This window comes from Salvelinus fontinalis, chromosome 6 (assembly GCF_029448725.1).
Source record: "Salvelinus fontinalis isolate EN_2023a chromosome 6, ASM2944872v1, whole genome shotgun sequence".
NCBI classification, from domain to species: domain Eukaryota; kingdom Metazoa; phylum Chordata; class Actinopteri; order Salmoniformes; family Salmonidae; genus Salvelinus; species Salvelinus fontinalis.
The window spans coordinates 17735667-17755647 of NC_074670.1; the positions used below are offsets into that span (position 1 = coordinate 17735667).

The window sequence follows — 19981 nt, forward strand, 5'->3', positions numbered from 1 at the left end:
TGTGTTTGCGTGTGTATCCCAGGTGTGTAGGTGTGTGTGTTTGCGTGTGTATCCCAGGTGTGTAGGTGTGTGTTAGCGTGTGTATCCCAGGTGTGTGCGTGTCTCCCAGGTGTGTGTGTGTTAGCGTGTGTATCCCAGGTGTGTGCGTGTGTGTGTTAGCGTGTGTATCCCAGGTGTATGCGTGTGTCTGTGTTTGCGTGTGTATTCCAGGTGTGTGCGTGTGTGTGTTTGCGTGTGTATCCCAGGTGTGTGCGTGTGTGTGTTTGCGTGTGTATCCCAGGTGTGTAGGTGTGTGTGTTTGCGTGTGTATCCCAGGTGTGTAGGTGTGTGTGTTTGCGTGTGTATCCCAGGTGTGTAGGTGTGTGTTAGCGTGTGTATCCCAGGTGTGTGCGTGTGTGTGTGTTAGCGTGTGTATCCCAGGTGTGTGCGTGTGTGTGTTAGCGTGTATATCCCACGTGCCTGTGTGTGTGTGTTAGCGTGTGTATCCCAGGTGCCTGTGTGTGTGTGTTAGCGTGTGTATCCCAGGTGTGTGCGTGTGTGTGTTAGCGTGTGTATCCCAGGTGTGTGCGTGTGTGTGTTAGCGTGTGTATCCCAGGTGTGTGCGTGTGTGTGTTAGCATGTGTATCCCAGGTGTGTGCGTGTGTGTGTTAGCGTGTGTATCCCAGGTGTGTGCGTGTGTGTGTTAGCGTGTGTATCCCAGGTGTGTGTGTGTGTGTTAGCGTGTGTATCCCAGGTGCCTGTGTGTGCGCTACCTGTGGTTGAGGATGCGGTGGATCATGAGCCACTCCATCTTGACTCCGTAACGGTAGAACTCCTCCTCCATGTGGACGTACAGGGGGTCCTTGTTCTTCCTCTTAGTGCTCTTGTCATCGTCCCCCTCCCCTCCGAAGTCCACCAGCGGGGGCTCGTCCATGTCCGTCTTCCTCTGGTAGTTACGGAACATCACCTGGCAGTTCAGCTCCAACTGGAAGGAGGGAAAAAAGTGAAGAGGGTAAAAGATGAGTCTACTCTATTTAGCACATAAGGATGAAGACATTGAGCCTAGGGCTGTTGCGGTGACCGTATTACCGCCACACCAGCAGTCATGACGGCAGTAAAATTCCACGAGACCGTTGAGTCACGGTAAACTCCTTTTATGCATTCTGGACATGCTTTGGTAGTACCCAACTTACTAACTACCATCAGCTCCTAATGGTCTGGTACTCAGGGCTCTATTATCTCTCCATCAGGTCATAATGGCCTGGTACTCAGGGCTCTATTGTCCCTCCATCAGTTCCTAATGGCCTGGCACTCAGGGCTCTATTGTCTCTCCATCAGGTCATAATGGCCTGGTACTCAGGGCTCTATTGTCCCTCCATCAGTTCCTAATGGCCTGGCACTCAGGGCTCTATTGTCTCTCCATCAGTTCCTAATGGCCTGGTACTCAGGGCTCTATTGTCCCTCCATCAGGTTGCTAATGGCCTGGAATTCAGGGTTCTATTGTCCCTCCATCAGGTCATAATGGTCTGGTACTCAGGGCTCTATTGTCCTTCCATCAGGTCATAATGGTCTGGTACTCAGGGCTCTATTGTCCCTCCGTCAGGTCCTAACAGCGTGGTACTCAGGGCTCTATTGTCCCTCCATCAGGTCCTAACGGCCTGGTACTCAGGGCTCTATTGTCCCTCCATCAGGTCCTAACAGCGTGGTACTCAGGGCTCTATTGTCCCTCCATCAGGTCCTAATGGTCTTGTACTCAGGGCTCTATTGTCCCTCCATCAGGTTGCTAATGGCCTGGAATTCAGGGTTCTATTGTCCCTCCATCAGGTCCTAACAGCGTGGTACTCAGGGCTCTATTGTCCCTCCATCAGGTCCTAATGGTCTTGTACTCAGGGCTCTATTGTCCCTCCATCAGGTTGCTAATGGCCTGGAATTCAGGGTTCTATTGTCCCTCCATCAGGTCCTAATGGTCTGGTACTCAGGGCTCTATTGTCCCTCCATCAGGTCCTAACAGCGTGGTACTCAGGGCTCTATTGTCCCTCCATCAGGTCCTAATGGTCTTGTACTCAGGGCTCTATTGTCCCTCCATCAGGTTGCTAATGGCCTGGAATTCAGGGTTCTATTGTCCCTCCATCAGGTCCTAATGGCCTGGAATTCAGGGTTCTATTGTCCCTCCATCAGGTCCTAATGGTCTTGTACTCAGGGTTCTATTGTCCCTCCATCAGGTTGCTAATGGCCTGGAATTCAGGGTTCTATTGTCCCTCCATCAGGTCCTAACAGCGTGGTACTCAGGGCTCTATTGTCCCTCCATCAGGTCCTAATGGTCTTGTACTCAGGGCTCTATTGTCCCTCCATCAGGTTGCTAATGGCCTGGAATTCAGGGTTCTATTGTCCCTCCATCAGGTCCTAATGGTCTGGTACTCAGGGCTCTATTGTCCCTCCATCAGGTCCTAACAGCGTGGTACTCAGGGCTCTATTGTCCCTCCATCAGGTCCTAATGGTCTTGTACTCAGGGCTCTATTGTCCCTCCATCAGGTTGCTAATGGCCTGGAATTCAGGGTTCTATTGTCCCTCCATCAGGTCCTAATGGCCTGGAATTCAGGGTTCTATTGTCCCTCCATTAGGTCCTAATGGCCTGGAATTCAGGGTTCTATTGTCCCTCCATCAGATCCTAATGGCCTGGAATTCAGGGTTCTATTGTCCCTCCATCAGGTCATAATGGTCTGGTACTCAGGGCTCTATTGTCCCTCTAACCACTCTGACATCAAAGCAAATGCAATGGAAAATCACATCAAACACTTATCATCAAAACAGAAGGCCTATCATACTTTTAAAACTCACCTCACTGTGATGATCAATTTGAAGAAACAAGTTTAACAGCAGGTTGAAACAGTATAAAACATGGTTGTTGTGGATGTTGTTTCATAGCCTAACCTAACAAAATGGACAGCGCTTTCTCAGATGATGACTAATTCAAAACACCCAAACGCATATTTGAGTTTATGCATAGGCTTATTAGCCCAAGCTCAAAAACAACAAATTGAAATGATGATTGTTGTGTCTTTACAATACATAGCCTACCACATATTACACATGGCAGAAAAACATAAAAAAACTGATTTAAGATGTCTTTGGAAAATATTGGGTCTAGCCTAACAAATGTGAGTAATTGCCTTTGAGTGTGGACTGCATTATTATTATTTATTTTTAATCTATATACACTGCTCAAAAAAATAAAGGGAACACTTAAACAACACAATGTAACTCCAAGTCAATCACACTTCTGTGAAATCAAACTGTCCACTTAGGAAGCAACACTGATTGACAATAAATTTCACATGCTGTTGTGCAAATGGAATAGACAAAAGGTGGAAATTATAGGCAATTAGTAAGACACCCCCAAAAAAGGAATGGTTCTGCAGGTGGTGACCACAGACCACTTCTCAGTTCCTATCCTTCCTGGCTGATGTTTTGGTCACTTTTGAATGCTGGCGGTGCTTTCACTCTAGTGGTAGCATGAGACGGAGTCTACAACCCACACAAGTGGCTCAGGTAGTGCAGTTCATCCAGGATGGCACATCAATGCGAGCTGTGGCAAAAAGGTTTGCTGTGTCTGTCAGCGTAGTGTCCAGAGCATGGAGGCCCTACCAGGAGACAGGCCAGTACATCAGGAGACGTGGAGGAGGCCGTAGGAGGGCAACAACCCAGCAGCAGGACCGCTACCTCCGCCTTTGTGCAAGGAGGTGCCCTGCAAAATGACCTCCAGCAGGCCACAAATGTGCATGTGTCTGCTCAAACGGTCAGAAACAGACTCCATTTTGCTCCACTCACATTAACATCTGCTAGCCATGTATGTGACCAATAACATTTGATTTGATTATTAAACTCCCCTTCTGCACCTGTTTCCTGACTCCCGGCATATACGTTACAGAATACCACCTCACAATATGGAAGCAGCAGAAGATAAAACCTTCTTCTAGACGGTCAATGAACAGGGTCATCTACTCCACCAACACCACAACCAAATGTCGCAACTGGGTACAACCATGAGGGAAAACTTCCATGTTCTCCACCGCCTCGACACCACCAGCGAGGTTCTCCATACCCCTATCAGAGGGCCTCCTACCACGGGTCATCACAGTGAGCCAGTCCCCCAGCCCACCCAGCCGTCCGCCCAGGTCAGCGATGCCTGACTATCCCTTCCGGAGAAGTATGACGGAACTTCATCGAAATGCCGTGGCTTCCTACTCAAGTGCTCCCTCTACTTCACCTATCAAACGGGAGCCCCCATCATCGAGAGGTCCAAGGTTGCCACGGTCCGCATGGGATGTGGAACTGGGTTACTATGAGAGGTTCATGGCTCTGTTCAGGGCGGTCTTCGACCAACCTCCAGAGGGCAGAGAGGGAAGTGAGCGACTGTTCCAACTGCAGCAGGGTGCCCAGACCACTGCAAAGTATGCCCTCACCTTTCAGAATGTGGCAGCCTCCAGTAGATGGAATGAGCTGGCACTCAATCCAAATCTCCCTGGCACACTCCAGCAGGAAAACTATTTCCCCTTTCCATGCCTCAGCGGCCTTGCTCACACCTGTCCATAAACTTTGTAACTGATCTCCCCCTTTCTGATGGTTTTACCACTATTATGGTTGTTGTTGACAGATTCTCTAAATCCCCCCGTTTTATCCCTCTCTCTGGACTACCTACCACTCTCCAGGTCACTGTTCCAGCAGGTCTTCCGGTACTACAGTCTTCCAGAGGACATCGTTACCGACCGTGGTCCCCAGTTCACTTTGCGGGTCTGGAAAGCCTTTATGGAGAAGCTGGGGGTCACGGTCACCCTCACATAGAACAGTCTATGACCAGGGTATGACCAGGGTGGCTGGAGTCTTTGGCAATTTTTAGGGCCTTCCCCTGACACCGCCTGGTATAGAGGTTCTGGATGGCAGGAAGCTTGGCCCCAGTGATGTACTGGGACGTTCACACTACCCTCTGTAGTGCCTTGCTGTCGGAGGCTGAGCAGTTGCCATACCAGGCAGTGATGCAACCAGTCAGGATTTTCTCGATGGTGCAGGTGTAGAAACATTTGAGGATCTGAGGACCCATGCCAAATCTTTTCAGTCTCCTGAGGGGGAATAGGTTTGTAGGTTTATCTTATTGATGAGCTTTGAGGGCACTATGGTGTTGAACGCTGAGATGTAGTCAATGAATAGCATCCTCACATAGGTGTACCTTTTGTCCAGGTGGGAACGGGCAGTGTGGAGTGCAATAGAGATTGCATCATCTGTGGATCTGTTGTGGTGGGAAGCAAATTGGAGTGGGTCTCGGGTTTCTGGGATGATGGTGTTGATGTGAGCCATGACCAGCATTTCAAAGCACTTAAATGGCTACAGAGGTGAGTGCTACGGGTTGGTAGTCATTTAGGCAGGTTACCTTAGTGTTCTTGGGAACAAGCACTATGGTGGTTTGCTTAAAACATGTTGGTATTACAGACACGGACAGGGAGAGGTTGAAAATGTCAGCGAAGACACTTGCCAGTTGGTCAGCGCATGCTCGCAGTACACGTCCTGGTAATCTGTCTGGCCCTGCGTCCTTGTGAATGTTGACCTGTTTAAAGGTCTTACTCACATCGGCTGCGGCTGAGAGTGTGATCGCACAAGTCTTCCGGAACAGTTGGTGCTCTCATGCATGTTTCGGTGTTATTTGCCTCGAAGCGAGCATAGAAGTAGTTTAGCTCGTCTGGTAGGCTCGTGTCACTGGGCAGCTCTCGGCTGTGCTTCCCTTTGTAGTTTGTAATGGTTTGCAGGCCCTGCCACATCCAACGAGCATCAGAGCCGGTGTAGTACGACTCGATCTTAGTCCTGTATTGACGCTTTGCCTGTTTGATGGTTCGTCGGAGGGCATAGTGGGATTTCTTATAAGCTTCCCGGTTAGAGTCCCGCTCCTTGAAAGCGGCAGCTCTAGCCTTTAGCTCAGTGCGGATGTTGCCTATAATCCATGACTTCTGGTTGGAGTATGTACGTACAATCACTTTGGGGATAACATCATCGATGCACTTATTGATGAAGCCAAAGACAGATGTGGTGTACTCCTCAATGCCATCGGAGGAATCCCGGAGCATATTCCAGTCTATGCTAGCAAAACAGTCCTGTAGCTTAGCATCTGCTTCATCTGACCACTTTTTTTATTGATCTAGTCACTGGTGCTTCCTGCTTTAATTTTTGCTTTTAAGCAGGAATCAGGAGAATAGAATTATGGTCATATTTGCCAAATGGAGGACGAGGGAGAGCCTTGTATGTGGCTCTGTGTGTGGAGTATAGGTGGTCCAGAGTTATTTTTCCTCTAGTTGCATATTTAGCATGCCGATAGAAATTTGGTAAAACGGATTTAAGTTTCCCTGCATTAAAATCCCCGGGCTATTAGGAGCGCCGCCTCTGGGTGAGCATTTTCTTGTTTGCTTATGGCGGAATACAGCTCATTCAATGCTGTCTTAGTGCCACCAGCTACGTATGTAAACAGCTACGAAGAATACAGATGAAAACTCTCTCGGTAGGTAGTGTGGTCTACAGCTTATCATGAGATGCTCTACCTCAGGCGATACTCTACCTCTACCTGAAACGAGCAATTGCTCGAGACTTCCTTAGATATCATGCACCAGCTCATCCATCATTTGTAACACATTTTTCAACCAAAAAATTTGATCTAAAAATAATTTGGTGCATTTCCCCCATATTCCATCCAGTTCGCTTTATTTTTATAATATATTACACTGGATCTTTCTAGAATAAGTTCTTCCATTTCTTTTTGTTTTTCCTCTATGGTACAGTTTTTATTGCTATCTATCTGTACTGTTAGTCCTTCAATTTCCTTTGTTAACATGGACTCTTTTGATCTAAATGTCTTTTGTTTTATAGATGAATACTGAATTGCATGGCCTCTAAAGGCACATTTAAAAGTGTCCCATACAATAAGGGGATCTGCTGTACCTATGTTATGTCGGAAAAAATCAGTTATAAATTCTTCTGTCCTAGTTAATCATCCAGTAGGCTTTGATTAAATTTCCAATATCCTCACCCATGTGGAAATTCTGTAAGAGTAATATTTATGCCAATTATGTAATGGTCCGACCACATTCTGTCCCCTAACGTGTTTATGTTAATGAACGGTCAATTACCATGAGACCAGCAGTCTTTTGCATGACAATAACCATCTGACAAAATGTAATGGCCCTAATTGATCCTGCATATTACAGTGGCATATTGATGGTTGTGCATGTTACCTGTAGCTCTTGGACCCAGGAGCAGTGCCAGTAAGACATGTTGCACCATTTGACAAAGAACTGCCTCTCTGGTCGGCCGGCCAATGGGACAGGGTCTGGGGCCTCGGCTGGGAGGTCCAGTGGGCGGGGCACAGGTGTAGGGGGCGGAGGTTCACCCCACTTCCAGGTCAGAACCTTCTGGACTTTACCCTTCATTCCCGGGCACTGAGGGAAATTCAGGAACAATCAGATATACATTCACAAAGAAATATCTTCTTTGTCAATCATGTCAACACTACATATTGCATCTCTATCTGCAATCTTTCGTCATTATACATTTAAAAAACAATGCCAGCGTATACGAGGAGAGATCAGAAATGAGAGTGAAATGGCAGCTGTATAGCTGACTCAAATCAAGAATTCCATATGATTTAGGTGTAGCCACCCACACATCTATAACAGAACATGTTCCCTTTAATAATCATGTACATCCAACACCCATACGTTGAGATGAATTCTCTCTCTCTCTCACAGACATACACATACACAGGGTGGCAGGGCTCACCATGCAGCGTGGGCAGATCCATTCCCCGTTGGGTATCTCGGGGAGGGGGGGGTTGAGACAGTGGATGTGGTAGGAGGAGGTACAGGTGTCACAGCACAGCAGCTCTCCTCCATCCTTACACACCCTGCAGAACTCTATGTGATGGTCATCCTCCTCCTCTACCCATCCCTCATCCCTCCCCACCTCCTCGTCCTCCCCCTCTCCCTCAGACAGCTCCTCTCTGGCCTCCCACTGGATCCCCTCTTTCTCCTGCAGGGAGGGAGGAACAAAATGAGAGTGGGAGGAGAGAGCAGGCGGGGGGGGGGGGGGGGGGAAGGCGGGAGGGGTGTGGCGGAGGGGGTAGTGAGAGTGCAGGAAGGGGAGTGAGGAGGGAGAGGGAGGGAAGACGTGGGGGGTTGTTGAGAGGAAATGGGAAGAGAGGGGAGTGGAATGATGGAGGGGAAGCGAGAGTGGGGGAAAGGGGGCAGAACCAGAGAGGGGAGGTGAGAGTAGGGGAGGAAGGGGGGGTGATGAAGGACAAATGGAAGGAGAGTGAAAGATAGGAGGAGTGAAAGAGAGAAGGACCAGGATAGAAAAAGGTCAATATCAGAAATAGGATATCACATCAATCTTTAGTCATTAAAGAGAAAATACATACAGTATATACAAGCAATATGGTGTTAACTCTACCTAGCCATGGGTTGGACTATGGGCCGGCTTCAGACTGGGTACATTGTGTACTTACACAGTGGGGGCAGCTCCACTTGCCCTCGGGGGCCTTCTCCATGTCGGGGTCCAGACAGACCATGTGGTAGGCCCTGGGACAGGTGTCACACAGGATGATCTCCCCTCCCTGCTGGCACACCTCACAGTAGTCCTGGTGGTCTGTCTCATAGCCGTCACCATCCTCCTCAACTGGGATGGGAAGAGGAGGAGTTAGGAGGGAGGGAGAGGAGTTAGGAGGGAAGAGGAGGAGTTAGGAGGGAGGGGGATGGTACATGATGATGGTCCTGTCAAAAACATTTAATATTATCAAAGGATTGGCTGAGAGCCAGGTCCTTGGTTCCTCTAATCCTCTGATTCCTCTAATCACATGATCATCAACAACACAATTAGTTGAATCAAGTGTGTTAGTGCTGGACTGGAACAAAAGCCTGAAACCCCTATAGCTCTCCTGATCTAAGGTATGTGACTGACCACTAGTCTACATGCTATAGCCCAAGCTAGACACCTCCATTACATAGAATAAGAGGTCAAGAGATGACAGTTGCATTTCCATGCCAACCTTTCTTCTTCTTCTTGGCGGTCTTGACCTTCTTCTTGGAGCGGCTGCTGTGGCTGTTGGAGCCGTCCGACACTTCAAAGGTCCCGTCGTCAAAGTCACTCTCCACGTCAAGCTCATCCTCCTCACTCTGACAACAACACAGGGAGAGAGAGAAACAGAGACAAAGATACAATGATTGTGGGACAGAAGTATGGCAAGGCTTACTGCATATCAGTTGATTCTCAGACAAGTTAGTGTTCTTACCGAGGATCTCTTCCTCTTGCTGTTGAAGCCTCCCAGTTTAATCTTGAGCGGAGCCACCTTCTTGGCTTTGGGCTTGGGGGCAGGCTTAGGGTTGGGCTTGGACCTCCTGCGAGCATTGGGGCCTGCAGAGGGAGATGGAGTTCAATTATTCCCTTATTCTACAACGAATCCCCAAAAATAATATTATACATGCTCCCTCCATCAGCATTCCTTTAACTTGTTCCTCACCTTTGCCCTCTTTGGTCTTGGCCTTGCGGAGTGGGGGTGCAGGCACAGCGGGTACAGCTACAGAAGCGGGTGCAGCTGGAGCGGAGTCTTTAGCGGCACTACCTCCCGCCCCTGTATCCCCTCCTGCCTCTGTCCCTGCCACCACCATACTTTCCACGGCCGCAGCCACGTTGGCAGCTGCCAGGGCTGCGTTGGCACTGGCACAGCCCTACAGAGGGTTAGACAAGGCAGGATGGTAATCAGGACCGTTGCTATAAAGAACATGCAATCATAGTCAAAATACATTTGTAATGTATTGTAATAGCAATGTCATGTCATGTAATAACAATGTCATGTCATGTTATAGCAATGTAATGTAATAGCAATGCCTTGTATTGGGTTGTGTTACCTTCAGAGGGTTGTTGGTGCTGAACTCCCTCCACTTGGCCATCATCAGAGTCATCATCCTGGACACAGCGATCTTGGGGTTCTTGGCTGCAATGAGGGGTCTGGGGAAGTGAGGGCAAAGGAGAGGCAGAGGTTAAGTTTGGGGCACTCTACAGGGGGGCCGGCAGAAAGTGGATGTTTGCGGTTTTCAGGGATATAGTATTTTCAACATAACTTCCATTTGCTCTGAAAAACAGATTTGGGGACTCCTTTCAAGCATCTTTTTACGCCTGCTATGTTAGTTTAAGTTTGGGGTAGAAGTAGGGGCAGTTTCAGACTGGTCGTAGCTAGCTCAGTCACACACAGATATGAAGTAACTTTCTCCCCCGATCCACAAAAGCTGCGCTATCCAGGTGAAGTGGTACTGAAACCTGCTACAGTGGAAATAGAAATAGAAGGAGAATAGCAAAAAGCAAGTAGAAAACATGAGACGTGAGAGAGGTGTGTTAACCTGACAAACTGGCTGAAGGCCTTGTAGTTGGTGATGGTGGTGTAGTCCTTCTGAGTGAAGACATGGTCGATGTCTTTCATGCCCCAGTCCTCCAGCAGCTGAGTCGAGCTCTTGGGCTCCTGGAGAGTGGACGGAGTGAGGATATCATTACATTCAGGGTCACTGAGCCAACAGGGTCATTAAGTGCATTGCAGGGGCTGCTTCAAATCAAAACAGAATCAACGACTCCCTCGTTCACCCCACCTGCAACACCCACATCCTCGTAGCCTTCATCCTCACCTGGCTATCTTCATCATCATCATCCTCATCATCCTCATCTTTCTCTAGTTCTGGTTCTTTGCGTTTACTCTTGGAGCTGGATGAGCCTCCACCTTTCTCCTTCTCTCCACTCGCCCCCCCTCCCTTCTTCTTGTCTTTGGAGGAGCTGGAGCGCTTCTTCTTCTTCCCCCTCGGGGCGTAATCACTTCCCTCGCTTTCTGACCTGGCTCTACCTCCTCCTCCCTCTTCCTCCTCCCTCGCTACTTGCTCCACTGCTAAGAAGGGTTCTGGTGAGCTGACTGGCACCTCCTGAGAGGAAACAAAATGAGTCAACATAGATGCAAATATGAAGAAGAAAAAAATCTCACAAATGCTGAAAATCTATACTAAGGACAGGTCAAAAGGGTCAAAGGCTAGGGGCTATCCGTATTGTTATTAATATACTTCAAAATGCATTCTTCCCTCCCAACTTCCTTGGAGAAATCCCTGATATCAGTGACTAGGATACTTCATGTAAGGAAGGATGATGCCCATCCTACCTCTCTGACAGGTCTTGGTCTCTTGTTGATCCTGCTCTCACGGCTCTTCTTGGCCTTCTTCTTCTTCTTTGACTTGGTGGGGACCTCGACGTCAGACACAGTCTCTTCTGGTTCCTCCTCATCTGCCGATGGAAAGGGTACAGGAATTGATTGAATATAATGCATAATTGATTGAGATAATTACGAGATAATTATATTAATAATAAAAAATATTCATAGATTACCGAAGGATTTGTATAAAATTCTAAAACTGTCAACTCCAGACAAGCTTTATTGACAGTGTTTTGGATACATTTTGATATAAAGAACGCACTGCACGCCAGTTGCCAGTACATTACCAAACAGAGGCATGACTCGTGTGACTTTGCCAGCAAATGGTCGTGGACGCAACTTCTAACAACAACACGCATGCATTGGCAGTGTAAATATTTACGCACTCTCTATTGGTAGCTACCTAGCGTGCTATCAAGTTTGCCAGCTAGTGTAGAAGCAAAACATTCGGATAGCTAGCGAACTGGGCTGCCTAATGTAAATTGTCACTACTAGCACCAGACTAGAGTAGCTAGCAAATCAGCTAGCTAACTAGCTAACGTACCGTTAACTAACGTTACCAACCTGCAAGCTTGTTCTGAAAAAATAGATCGCTGACGATGTCTTACCATGTGCAAGTCCTGTAGGTTCCAAGTCTTCCCGCTCGTCCTCGCTTCCAGACATATTTCAATAATAATTAATTTAAATTAAAAGCGAGCTAATCCCTCCACCGAACCCTGCCCGATCTTGTGAGGGAGGAGGGCAAAAGACGTGTGGGTGGTGGAGAATGGAACGGGGGTGTCCTGGGGGGGGGGGGGGGGGGTCGCTGTAAGAAGAAAAAAAACATTTGCTTGAATTAGCAATCCTATTGGTATTTATCGAATAATAATAAGTATATATTACATTGACAGGTCACGGTGTGACATGTTAACTATCTTATTAAATTGAAAAACATTTGTTTTCAATTGGCATGCCTGTCCACACCGCACAGGAAGCTGTAGCAATGGACACCCGTCAATCATCGTGTATTGAATAGATAGGTGCATTATAGTACTCTCTGGAATACTGCCCCACTCGCGATACAAACTCAATTTAGGCAAACTTACAGTTACAGTCAGGGTTCAAGTGAAACCCCTAAGACTTGTGAGAAACTTACTGTAGTCCCTGTTAGATATGGGTTTCCTTCGTGTAATAATTGTCTCTCAGCAATGGTATTAGTCTTTAATATAAATTTATGAGCAACAATATCCAGTAAAATATGTCGTTAATGACCCCGCAAAACACGTTGCACACTCCGTCCCCCTTCTCTCCCCCAGCCTCAGTGGCTAGCAGAGCTTAGCTAACATCCTCACAAACACACAAAGGGGGCAGACATCCCAGAATAATCCCCCCTCCCTCGGCGTTCTGTAACACTCACACAACTCTGCATAGTTACCTCGCAACGGACAGACCATAATACTCAGCCTTTACGCACCTCCCCCCTCTACACACACACTTCTACTGCACACACACCCTGCCCCTTAGCAACCCCGTTGTCATGGAGACACTCCTCCTCCCGCCCTCTCTCTGGCAGACCATAATACTCCAGCCACCAACATCCCATAATAAGCACAACTCCTAAAAAGACAGGAGAAAAAATACCAGTCACATGGTCTCCAGGGAAACTCTAGGCCACTGGTGACAGACCATAATATTCACAGACTGTCCTCCTGGCATGTCTACCACTGCACCCAGAAGACCTATGGAAGCCCACACGAAGGCTAGGCTACCACTGTGCGTACTTACTTACAGACTGCACTCACAGTATAAGACTGCTTTATAACACTTGCATGGGAATAACTCTAGGCCAACTGTACTGAAGTACATGGTACACATGGCTTAGTCTTAAATACACACATCAACACAACAGGTTTGCCACACACATGTAATTGTTCGGGACACACAGGGATACCAGAAACATGTACTGCTTGTGTCAATGATGGACTGCTGCTTCTACACCTGCATTCTAGCTGTTTGGGGTTTTAGGCTGGGTTTCTGTACAGCACTTCGAGATATTATCTGATGTACGAAGGGCTATATAAAATAAAATTGATTGATTGATTGACTGCTGTGTCACATGTTAGGCACCTGTCTCTGGACTCAACAGAACAACTTATGGGATGGCACAGTGCACTTGGGGTTTATTGTCTCCATAGCCCTCAGAGCATGCAGTGCTGTGGACAGGGTAGAGGAAACTAGAATTTTAAACAGGGTCAATTGCATTGACCGCCACAGAGAATTCAACCATATAGAAGAGCATCTAAAGCAGTGGTTCCCAACCAGGGGTACTAGGACTCCTGAGGGCACTTGGCCTATCCACAGGGGGTGCTCATCAGCCCAAGAGCTCGACTCTGCTGCTGGGGGACTCGGGCATGAAAGACATCCACCATGTCTTCACTCAGAAGACTCATCAGACCATAGGCCTACTGGAAAAAATGCACATGATGGGGTACTCCGGGCAGAGCAAAATTCAGCTGGTGGTACAGTAGCTGAAACAGGTTGGAAACCACAGATCTAAAGTATACACAGATGCATTCAGACTTGAATTGGGCAACAGATGGTCAATAGATTGCATTGACCAGGGATGTTAATGTTTTGATGCCGTGTTTGCAAACACACTACCTGACAGCATCAGCATATTGTTTTTGTATTTTATTTAACCTTTATTTAACTATGCAAGTCAGTTAAAATAACAAATTCTTATTTACAATGATGGCCTACCCCAGCCAAACACTAACCCAGGCTACGCTGGGCCAATTGTGTGCAGCCCTATGGGACTCCCAATCACGACCGGTTGTAATACAGCCTGGAATCTAACCAGGTTCTGTAGTGACGCCTCTAGCACTGAGATGCAGTGCCTTAGACCGCTGCGCCACTCAGGAGCCCTGTAGACAGAAACATTTAAAACGCCTTGTGACAACTGCAGATGTAATAAAAGGGCTTTATCAATTAGATTTGATCGATTTATTGATTTATACCCTAATGTGTTAGTACTGAATCAGTGATAAGAATCAAGTCATCTGGGATATGTGTGATGGATGCATTGTGTTTACATGGATGGACTGTCATGCATCACTCTGAATGGTTGGACTCTGTCCTTTTGGGGTGGCATTTTCTAAATGACAGACAATAGAATGGTATCATGTTGTAGTGTGTGTGACATAGTATTATTATAAATCTCTCTCGTGTGTGTGTGTGTGTGTGTGTGTGTGTGTGTGTGTGTGTGTGTGTGTGTGTGTGTGTGTGTGTGTGTGTGTGTGTGTGTGTGTGTGTGTGTGTGTGTGTGTGTGTGTGTGTGTGTGTGTGTGTGTGTGTGTGTGTGTGTGTGTGTGTGTGTGTGAATTTCTTACCTCCCTCTCTCACCATCCCCATCAGGTCTCTGCAAGGACATTTTTCCTGGCCCAGGGTTCCTGAAACCAAACACGGTTCATTTTGTGACTTTGTTACTGTATCGCTGATATTCATTTATCAGTAGTACATTATCAGCATATCAACCAGGCTTTTGTACCACTGTAAAGTTTATATCCTGCTTTTTTCCCCAGAGGAAATAAGTAGACAAAGAAAATACAATTGTTGCAATTTACACTTGTATCTTTTTGTTCTACCTTTCATGTTTTATTCCCCTGATAATAACAGGTGAAAATGCTTAGGAAATCAGTTCCTAAAAGCTACTGAGCCAAACCCACAGAATTAACTCACTCTCTCACCTTCTTTCTCTCCTGTGCTCTGTCACTATGGAGATTGAGGAGGGGTGGGGGGGACCCTGTATCAACCAATCACAATTTGGTTAGTGTGGGGGGGGTTAAACCTTCCTCTGTCCTTCCCCTCCATATTCCCCACCCCTTCTGAATCACAGCGGCACAACATCCCATAATACTATGTCTCTGTAACAGGAGCCTGCTGACCATAAAAGGGAACATGTAAATAGTCTAGTGTGCCTTCTTGTCTTTGTCTTCTTTCCTTGATCTGCATTGATGTGCAAGAAATGGACAGGTGAGAGAAACTCCTTAGTATGCACCTACAGTACATTGCTTTCACCTACCCTGTGTTTTCAGGTCAGTGCAGAGATTAGGAGAGGAGACCTTTTTAGACTATTGAGATGCACCCATGTATAGTAGCCCTCTGAGCCAACCCCTGGAGATGAAGGTTGGGGAGGGAATGGGGGCAAAGGAGGCAGTCTGAAGTCAGACAGGTAGACAGACGTGATGACAGCTGGGATAATGGAGGAATACACTGCTAGACAAGGGGGGAAAGGTTAGACACACCCACGACACACAACACACACACATAGGCATCCAGACAAAAAGGGACAGGTAAGACAGACAGACAGACAGATCCTTAAAAACATAGAACAAACACCTGTCCAGTAGATATGTCTGCTGGTGCTGTACTAAATAGCCTGGGATCCTACTCCCTCTACAGGTCAAGTGCACTGATTGTGCCCTGGATGCAAGAGGCCCTACACCAGAATAATCTCTGCCTGGGTGGGGTTTAATTAGTTATGTTTCTACTGGGGTAATGGTCAATTGAAATTCAGATTGTTTTTATTGTTTAGCTGTAAAGAGTATGTCTTCCAGGTATGACTGTTATTGTTCAAATGGAGTTGCCACACCGAACCTGGAGGGAACCCAATGTCTCTCTACACCTGTCTGCCAGTGTGTCCAGCCCAGGTGTAGTGAGCCATTACGCTCTCTGTCTTTCTGACTGCACACCTCATAACATTTCCCCTCGCCATGACCCCAAGCCCCAATGTCAGACCATTGTCTGTTGTCTGCGATTGCATGCTCTGTTACCCCCCCCAAAGCCATACACCCCCCCTTCCATTTCATAACACCTGAATCCCATAGTATTCATAGCACCATACACACAAACATGCACACTCACACACACATTCCACTCTTATCCCCCCATACCCGCACAACCCACACACTCTCCCCTAGCTCCCCCCTCTCAGGCCCCTGCCCGTCAACCTCTCTATCCCATAATACTCACAATCCCCCCCCTTCCTCTCACAGCCACCGCCACCCCACCCCACCCACACACCCACCGCCTAGCAACGCATCTATCCCATAATATTCAGAGCCTCACAGCCCCCACCTCTGCTGCTCACCCCCCACCCCTCTAACACATCCATCCCATAATATTCACAGCTCCCTTCACCACCGGCCATACACAGAAACATGTTATGAGCGCAAGCAGACTTTCATATGGTAGTACATTCAGCAGTACTAATTTACTATTCAGCCCCTGTCCTTACAATGGAAATGGGTAGCTTCAGAAGAAATCTCTCTCTCTGGTGGGTGTGCCTTTACAGTATATTGTAGAGTCTAAGTCAGATATGACTGCTTTGTTCATACTCAGGCTGAGAAAACAGCTAGCATTTCCCCTGGGAGAGAGAGAGAGAGAGACCACCATAGAGAGAGAGAGAGAGAGAGAGAGATACCACCCGAGTAAGAGCGAGAGACAAGGAGAAAGAGTTATCACCAGAGAGGGTCGAAAAAAGGAGGGATCACATTTCCATCCCATAATAACCTAAGAGAAGGCTTTGCGATAGAGTTGATGGTTACCAAGGGCGACCATGGGAGAATGAGGTCAGCTGGCCATCCAGTAATAATCAGCACACTATGATATAACAATACAGTAGAGATATCTGGATGGAGTGGCAGTGCAGCCCTACCTGTTAAACTAGCTACATCATAAGGCTATAGGGCTGAATTTATTTAGCACTTTTTCAATGCTCAAAGCACTGGAGCTCACGCCAGTATCCACCACCAATGTGTACTCGTGCCCCATCAGTTGTATTTCTTTGTACAATGAAAGTATCCAATATATAGTTTTTTTTATAGACAGAATTAATTCAAAGAAATTGAATTTGGCCACAGTTGCCCCTTTGAGGTGCGCCGTGCATAACACCTCTGACTGCACCCCCACCTGGACGTTAGGAAACCTCTAAGAAGTTACACAAACTACTAAATAGGCACAGGTGTTGGGGTAGCTAGTTCACACCTGCAACGTGACTATAGACAATCAGAGCGTAAGAGCGTAAGTGAGGCCATCTAGGATGATAAAAAAGGCTCCAACAGGAGGAAAGACAGATAAAAAAAGAGGGGATGTTATTTACGAGAGAGAGGTGAAGGGACGGAGGGATGAGCACAACGGAGGCGCCGGACGTGACAGTGACGAGCCCATCGCCATGGCATTGCTGGGGGATACAGCGGAAGACGTCACTGAGAGAAATGGACGGACACAAAGGAGGAATACGACATGGAGTAGAGTTAAAAAAGGAGGGAGGAGGGAAACAGAGAGAGGTTTGAGGAGGTGGGAGGTGGAGCCAACCCAGAATTAGGTTATTTATTTGTTTGTTTGGAGAGGGCCTTGTGTCACTGGGTTCAGGTAGACTATGGTATGCCATGCCATCAGATAGTGATATCATTATAGGTCGTAGGGCAGGGTTCAGATGGGCAACAAGGGCCTCATACACCTCTTTCAACGAGTTAACCAAACATTGTTCAGCACTATTAGATTAATTAGATAGGCGTATAAGTGATGGGCATAGGCTGGACAGCCAAAGTGTGCAGGTTTTTGTTACTACCTAGCACTAAAACACCTAAATCAACTACTGGAGATCTAACACAAGTAGTAAATTAGTTCACTCAGGTGTTCCAGCGCTGGGCCGGAATACACCCCAGCCACAGGGGTATCCCTAAGCACGCACGTAAGGGAAAGGGGCCAGAAAGGAACATTCAGGGATGTAGAGTAGAGGGAAACTCTGATATTAGAGTTCAGGAAGAGCGGTTGGTGCTCCCTTATGGTCCTGTACAGCACTCTGTGTGTGTGTGTGTGTGTGTGTGTGTGTGTGTGTGTGTGTGTGTGTGTGTGTGTGTGTGTGTGTGTGTGTGTGTGTGTGTGTGTGTGTGTGTGTGGCACGCACTCTGTGTGGCAGCACTCTACACAAGCTAAAAGAAAGATAATTGTATCAATGTAGATTACTTGGTCATCTATTTTATTCCTTTTACTGTTTCCTCCCTATTGATGAGATGTATTTAAGATGATATCACACACACACACACACACACACACACACACACACACACACACACACACACACACACACACACACACACACACACACACACACACACACACACACACACACACACACACACACACACACAGGTGTACAGGACCATAAAGGAGCACCAACCCCTCTTCCTGAACTCTAATATCAGACTTTCCTTCTACTCTACATCTCTGAATGTTCCTTTCTGCCCCCTTTACCCCTTAACCTCAGTTTAACACCCCAGTAGTTTCTCTCGTCATCCCTCACTCCATCCCTCCCTCCCTCCCCTCCAATTTCGTGATTTATTTGCCTCAGTTCCAATATTTGTTGCCAGTGTGTTTTCTTCCCCTTGTCTAAATGTCACCCCTTCTTCTAAGACAATATAGAGAGGCAGAGAAAGAGCGAAGGAGAGGGCAAGTACGTGGGAGATAGAGGAGGGAGGGGGGGAACTCGTAAAAAGAGCAACAAAGTTTGGGAAGATTAAACATTAGGTAAGACACTTTCTCACATATATACACAAAAAAGCTTAGTGTCGCAATTCCTGGATGAGGGGTGGGTGTAGTCATCTCTATTTCAAATCCAATCCAATTTTATTTTTCACATGCGCCGACCTTACAGTGAAATACTTACTTACAAGCCCTTAACCAATGCAGTTTTAAGAAAATACCCCCCAAAAAGTAAGAGATAAGAATAACAAATAATTAAAGAGCAGCAGTAAATAACAATAGTGGGGCTATATACAGGGGGTACCAGTACAGAGTCAATGTGCAGGGGCACCGGTGTCGAGGTAATTGAGTTAATATGTACATGTAGGTAGAGTTCTTAAAGTGGCTATGCATAGATAATAACAGAGTAGCAGCAAAGTAAGGGGGGGGGGGGGGGGGCAATGCAAATAGTCTGGTTAGCCATTTGATTAGCTGTTCAGGAGTCTTATGGCTTGGGGGTAGGAGCTATTTAGAAGCCGAGAGAACAGTCTATGACTACAGTGGCTGGAGTCTTTGACATTTTTTAGGGCCTTCCTCTGACACCGCCTGGTATAGATGTCCTGGATGGCAGGAACCTTGGCCACGGTGATGTACTGGGCCGTACGCACTACCCTCTGTAGTGCCTTACGGTCGGTGGCTGAGCAGTTGCCGTACCAGGCGGTGATGCAACCCGGATCAGGATGCGCTAGATGCTGCAGCTGGAAAATCTTTTTAGTCTCCTTAGGAGGAAGAGGTTTTATCGTGCCCTCTTCACGACTGTCTTTGTTTGCTTGGACCATGTTAGTTTGTTGGTGATGTGGACGCCAAGGAACTTGAATCTCTCAACCTGCTCCACTACAGCCCCGTCGATGAGAATGGGGGCGTGCTCGGTCCTCCTTTTCCTGTAGTCCACAATCATCTCCTTTGTCTTGATCACGTTGAGGGCGAGGTTGTTGATCACGTTGAGGGAGAGGTTGTTGTCCTTGCACCACACGATCAGGTCTCCTGACCTCCTCCATATAGGCTGTCTCATTGTTGTCGGTGATCAGGCCTACCACTGTTGAGTCATCAGCAAACTTAATGATGAGGTTGGAGTCGTGCCTGGCCGTGCATTCATGAGTGAACAGGGAGTACAGGAGGGGACTGAACACACACCCCTGAGGAGCCCCTGTGTTGAGGATCATC

General features: G+C 47.3%; 1 protein-coding gene across 1 annotated transcript in view; it reads right to left on the reverse strand.

Moving 5' to 3' along the window:
- Positions 1–12033, reverse strand: part of LOC129857223 (chromodomain-helicase-DNA-binding protein 4-like) — a 65551-nt gene extending 53518 nt beyond the window's left edge. The window contains exons 1-12 of the mRNA XM_055925264.1: positions 11863–12033; positions 11204–11325; positions 10686–10973; positions 10407–10525; positions 9918–10017; positions 9530–9737; positions 9302–9423; positions 9059–9185; positions 8519–8688; positions 7795–8043; positions 7251–7454; positions 753–964 (exon numbers count right to left, since the gene is read on the reverse strand). Of these exons, the coding sequence (XP_055781239.1) occupies positions 753–964; positions 7251–7454; positions 7795–8043; positions 8519–8688; positions 9059–9185; positions 9302–9423; positions 9530–9737; positions 9918–10017; positions 10407–10525; positions 10686–10973; positions 11204–11325; positions 11863–11917 (1976 nt within the window). The 5' untranslated portion in view covers positions 11918–12033. The remainder of the gene's footprint in view (positions 1–752; positions 965–7250; positions 7455–7794; positions 8044–8518; positions 8689–9058; positions 9186–9301; positions 9424–9529; positions 9738–9917; positions 10018–10406; positions 10526–10685; positions 10974–11203; positions 11326–11862) is intronic.
- Between the last annotated feature and the right edge of the window lie 7948 nt (positions 12034–19981).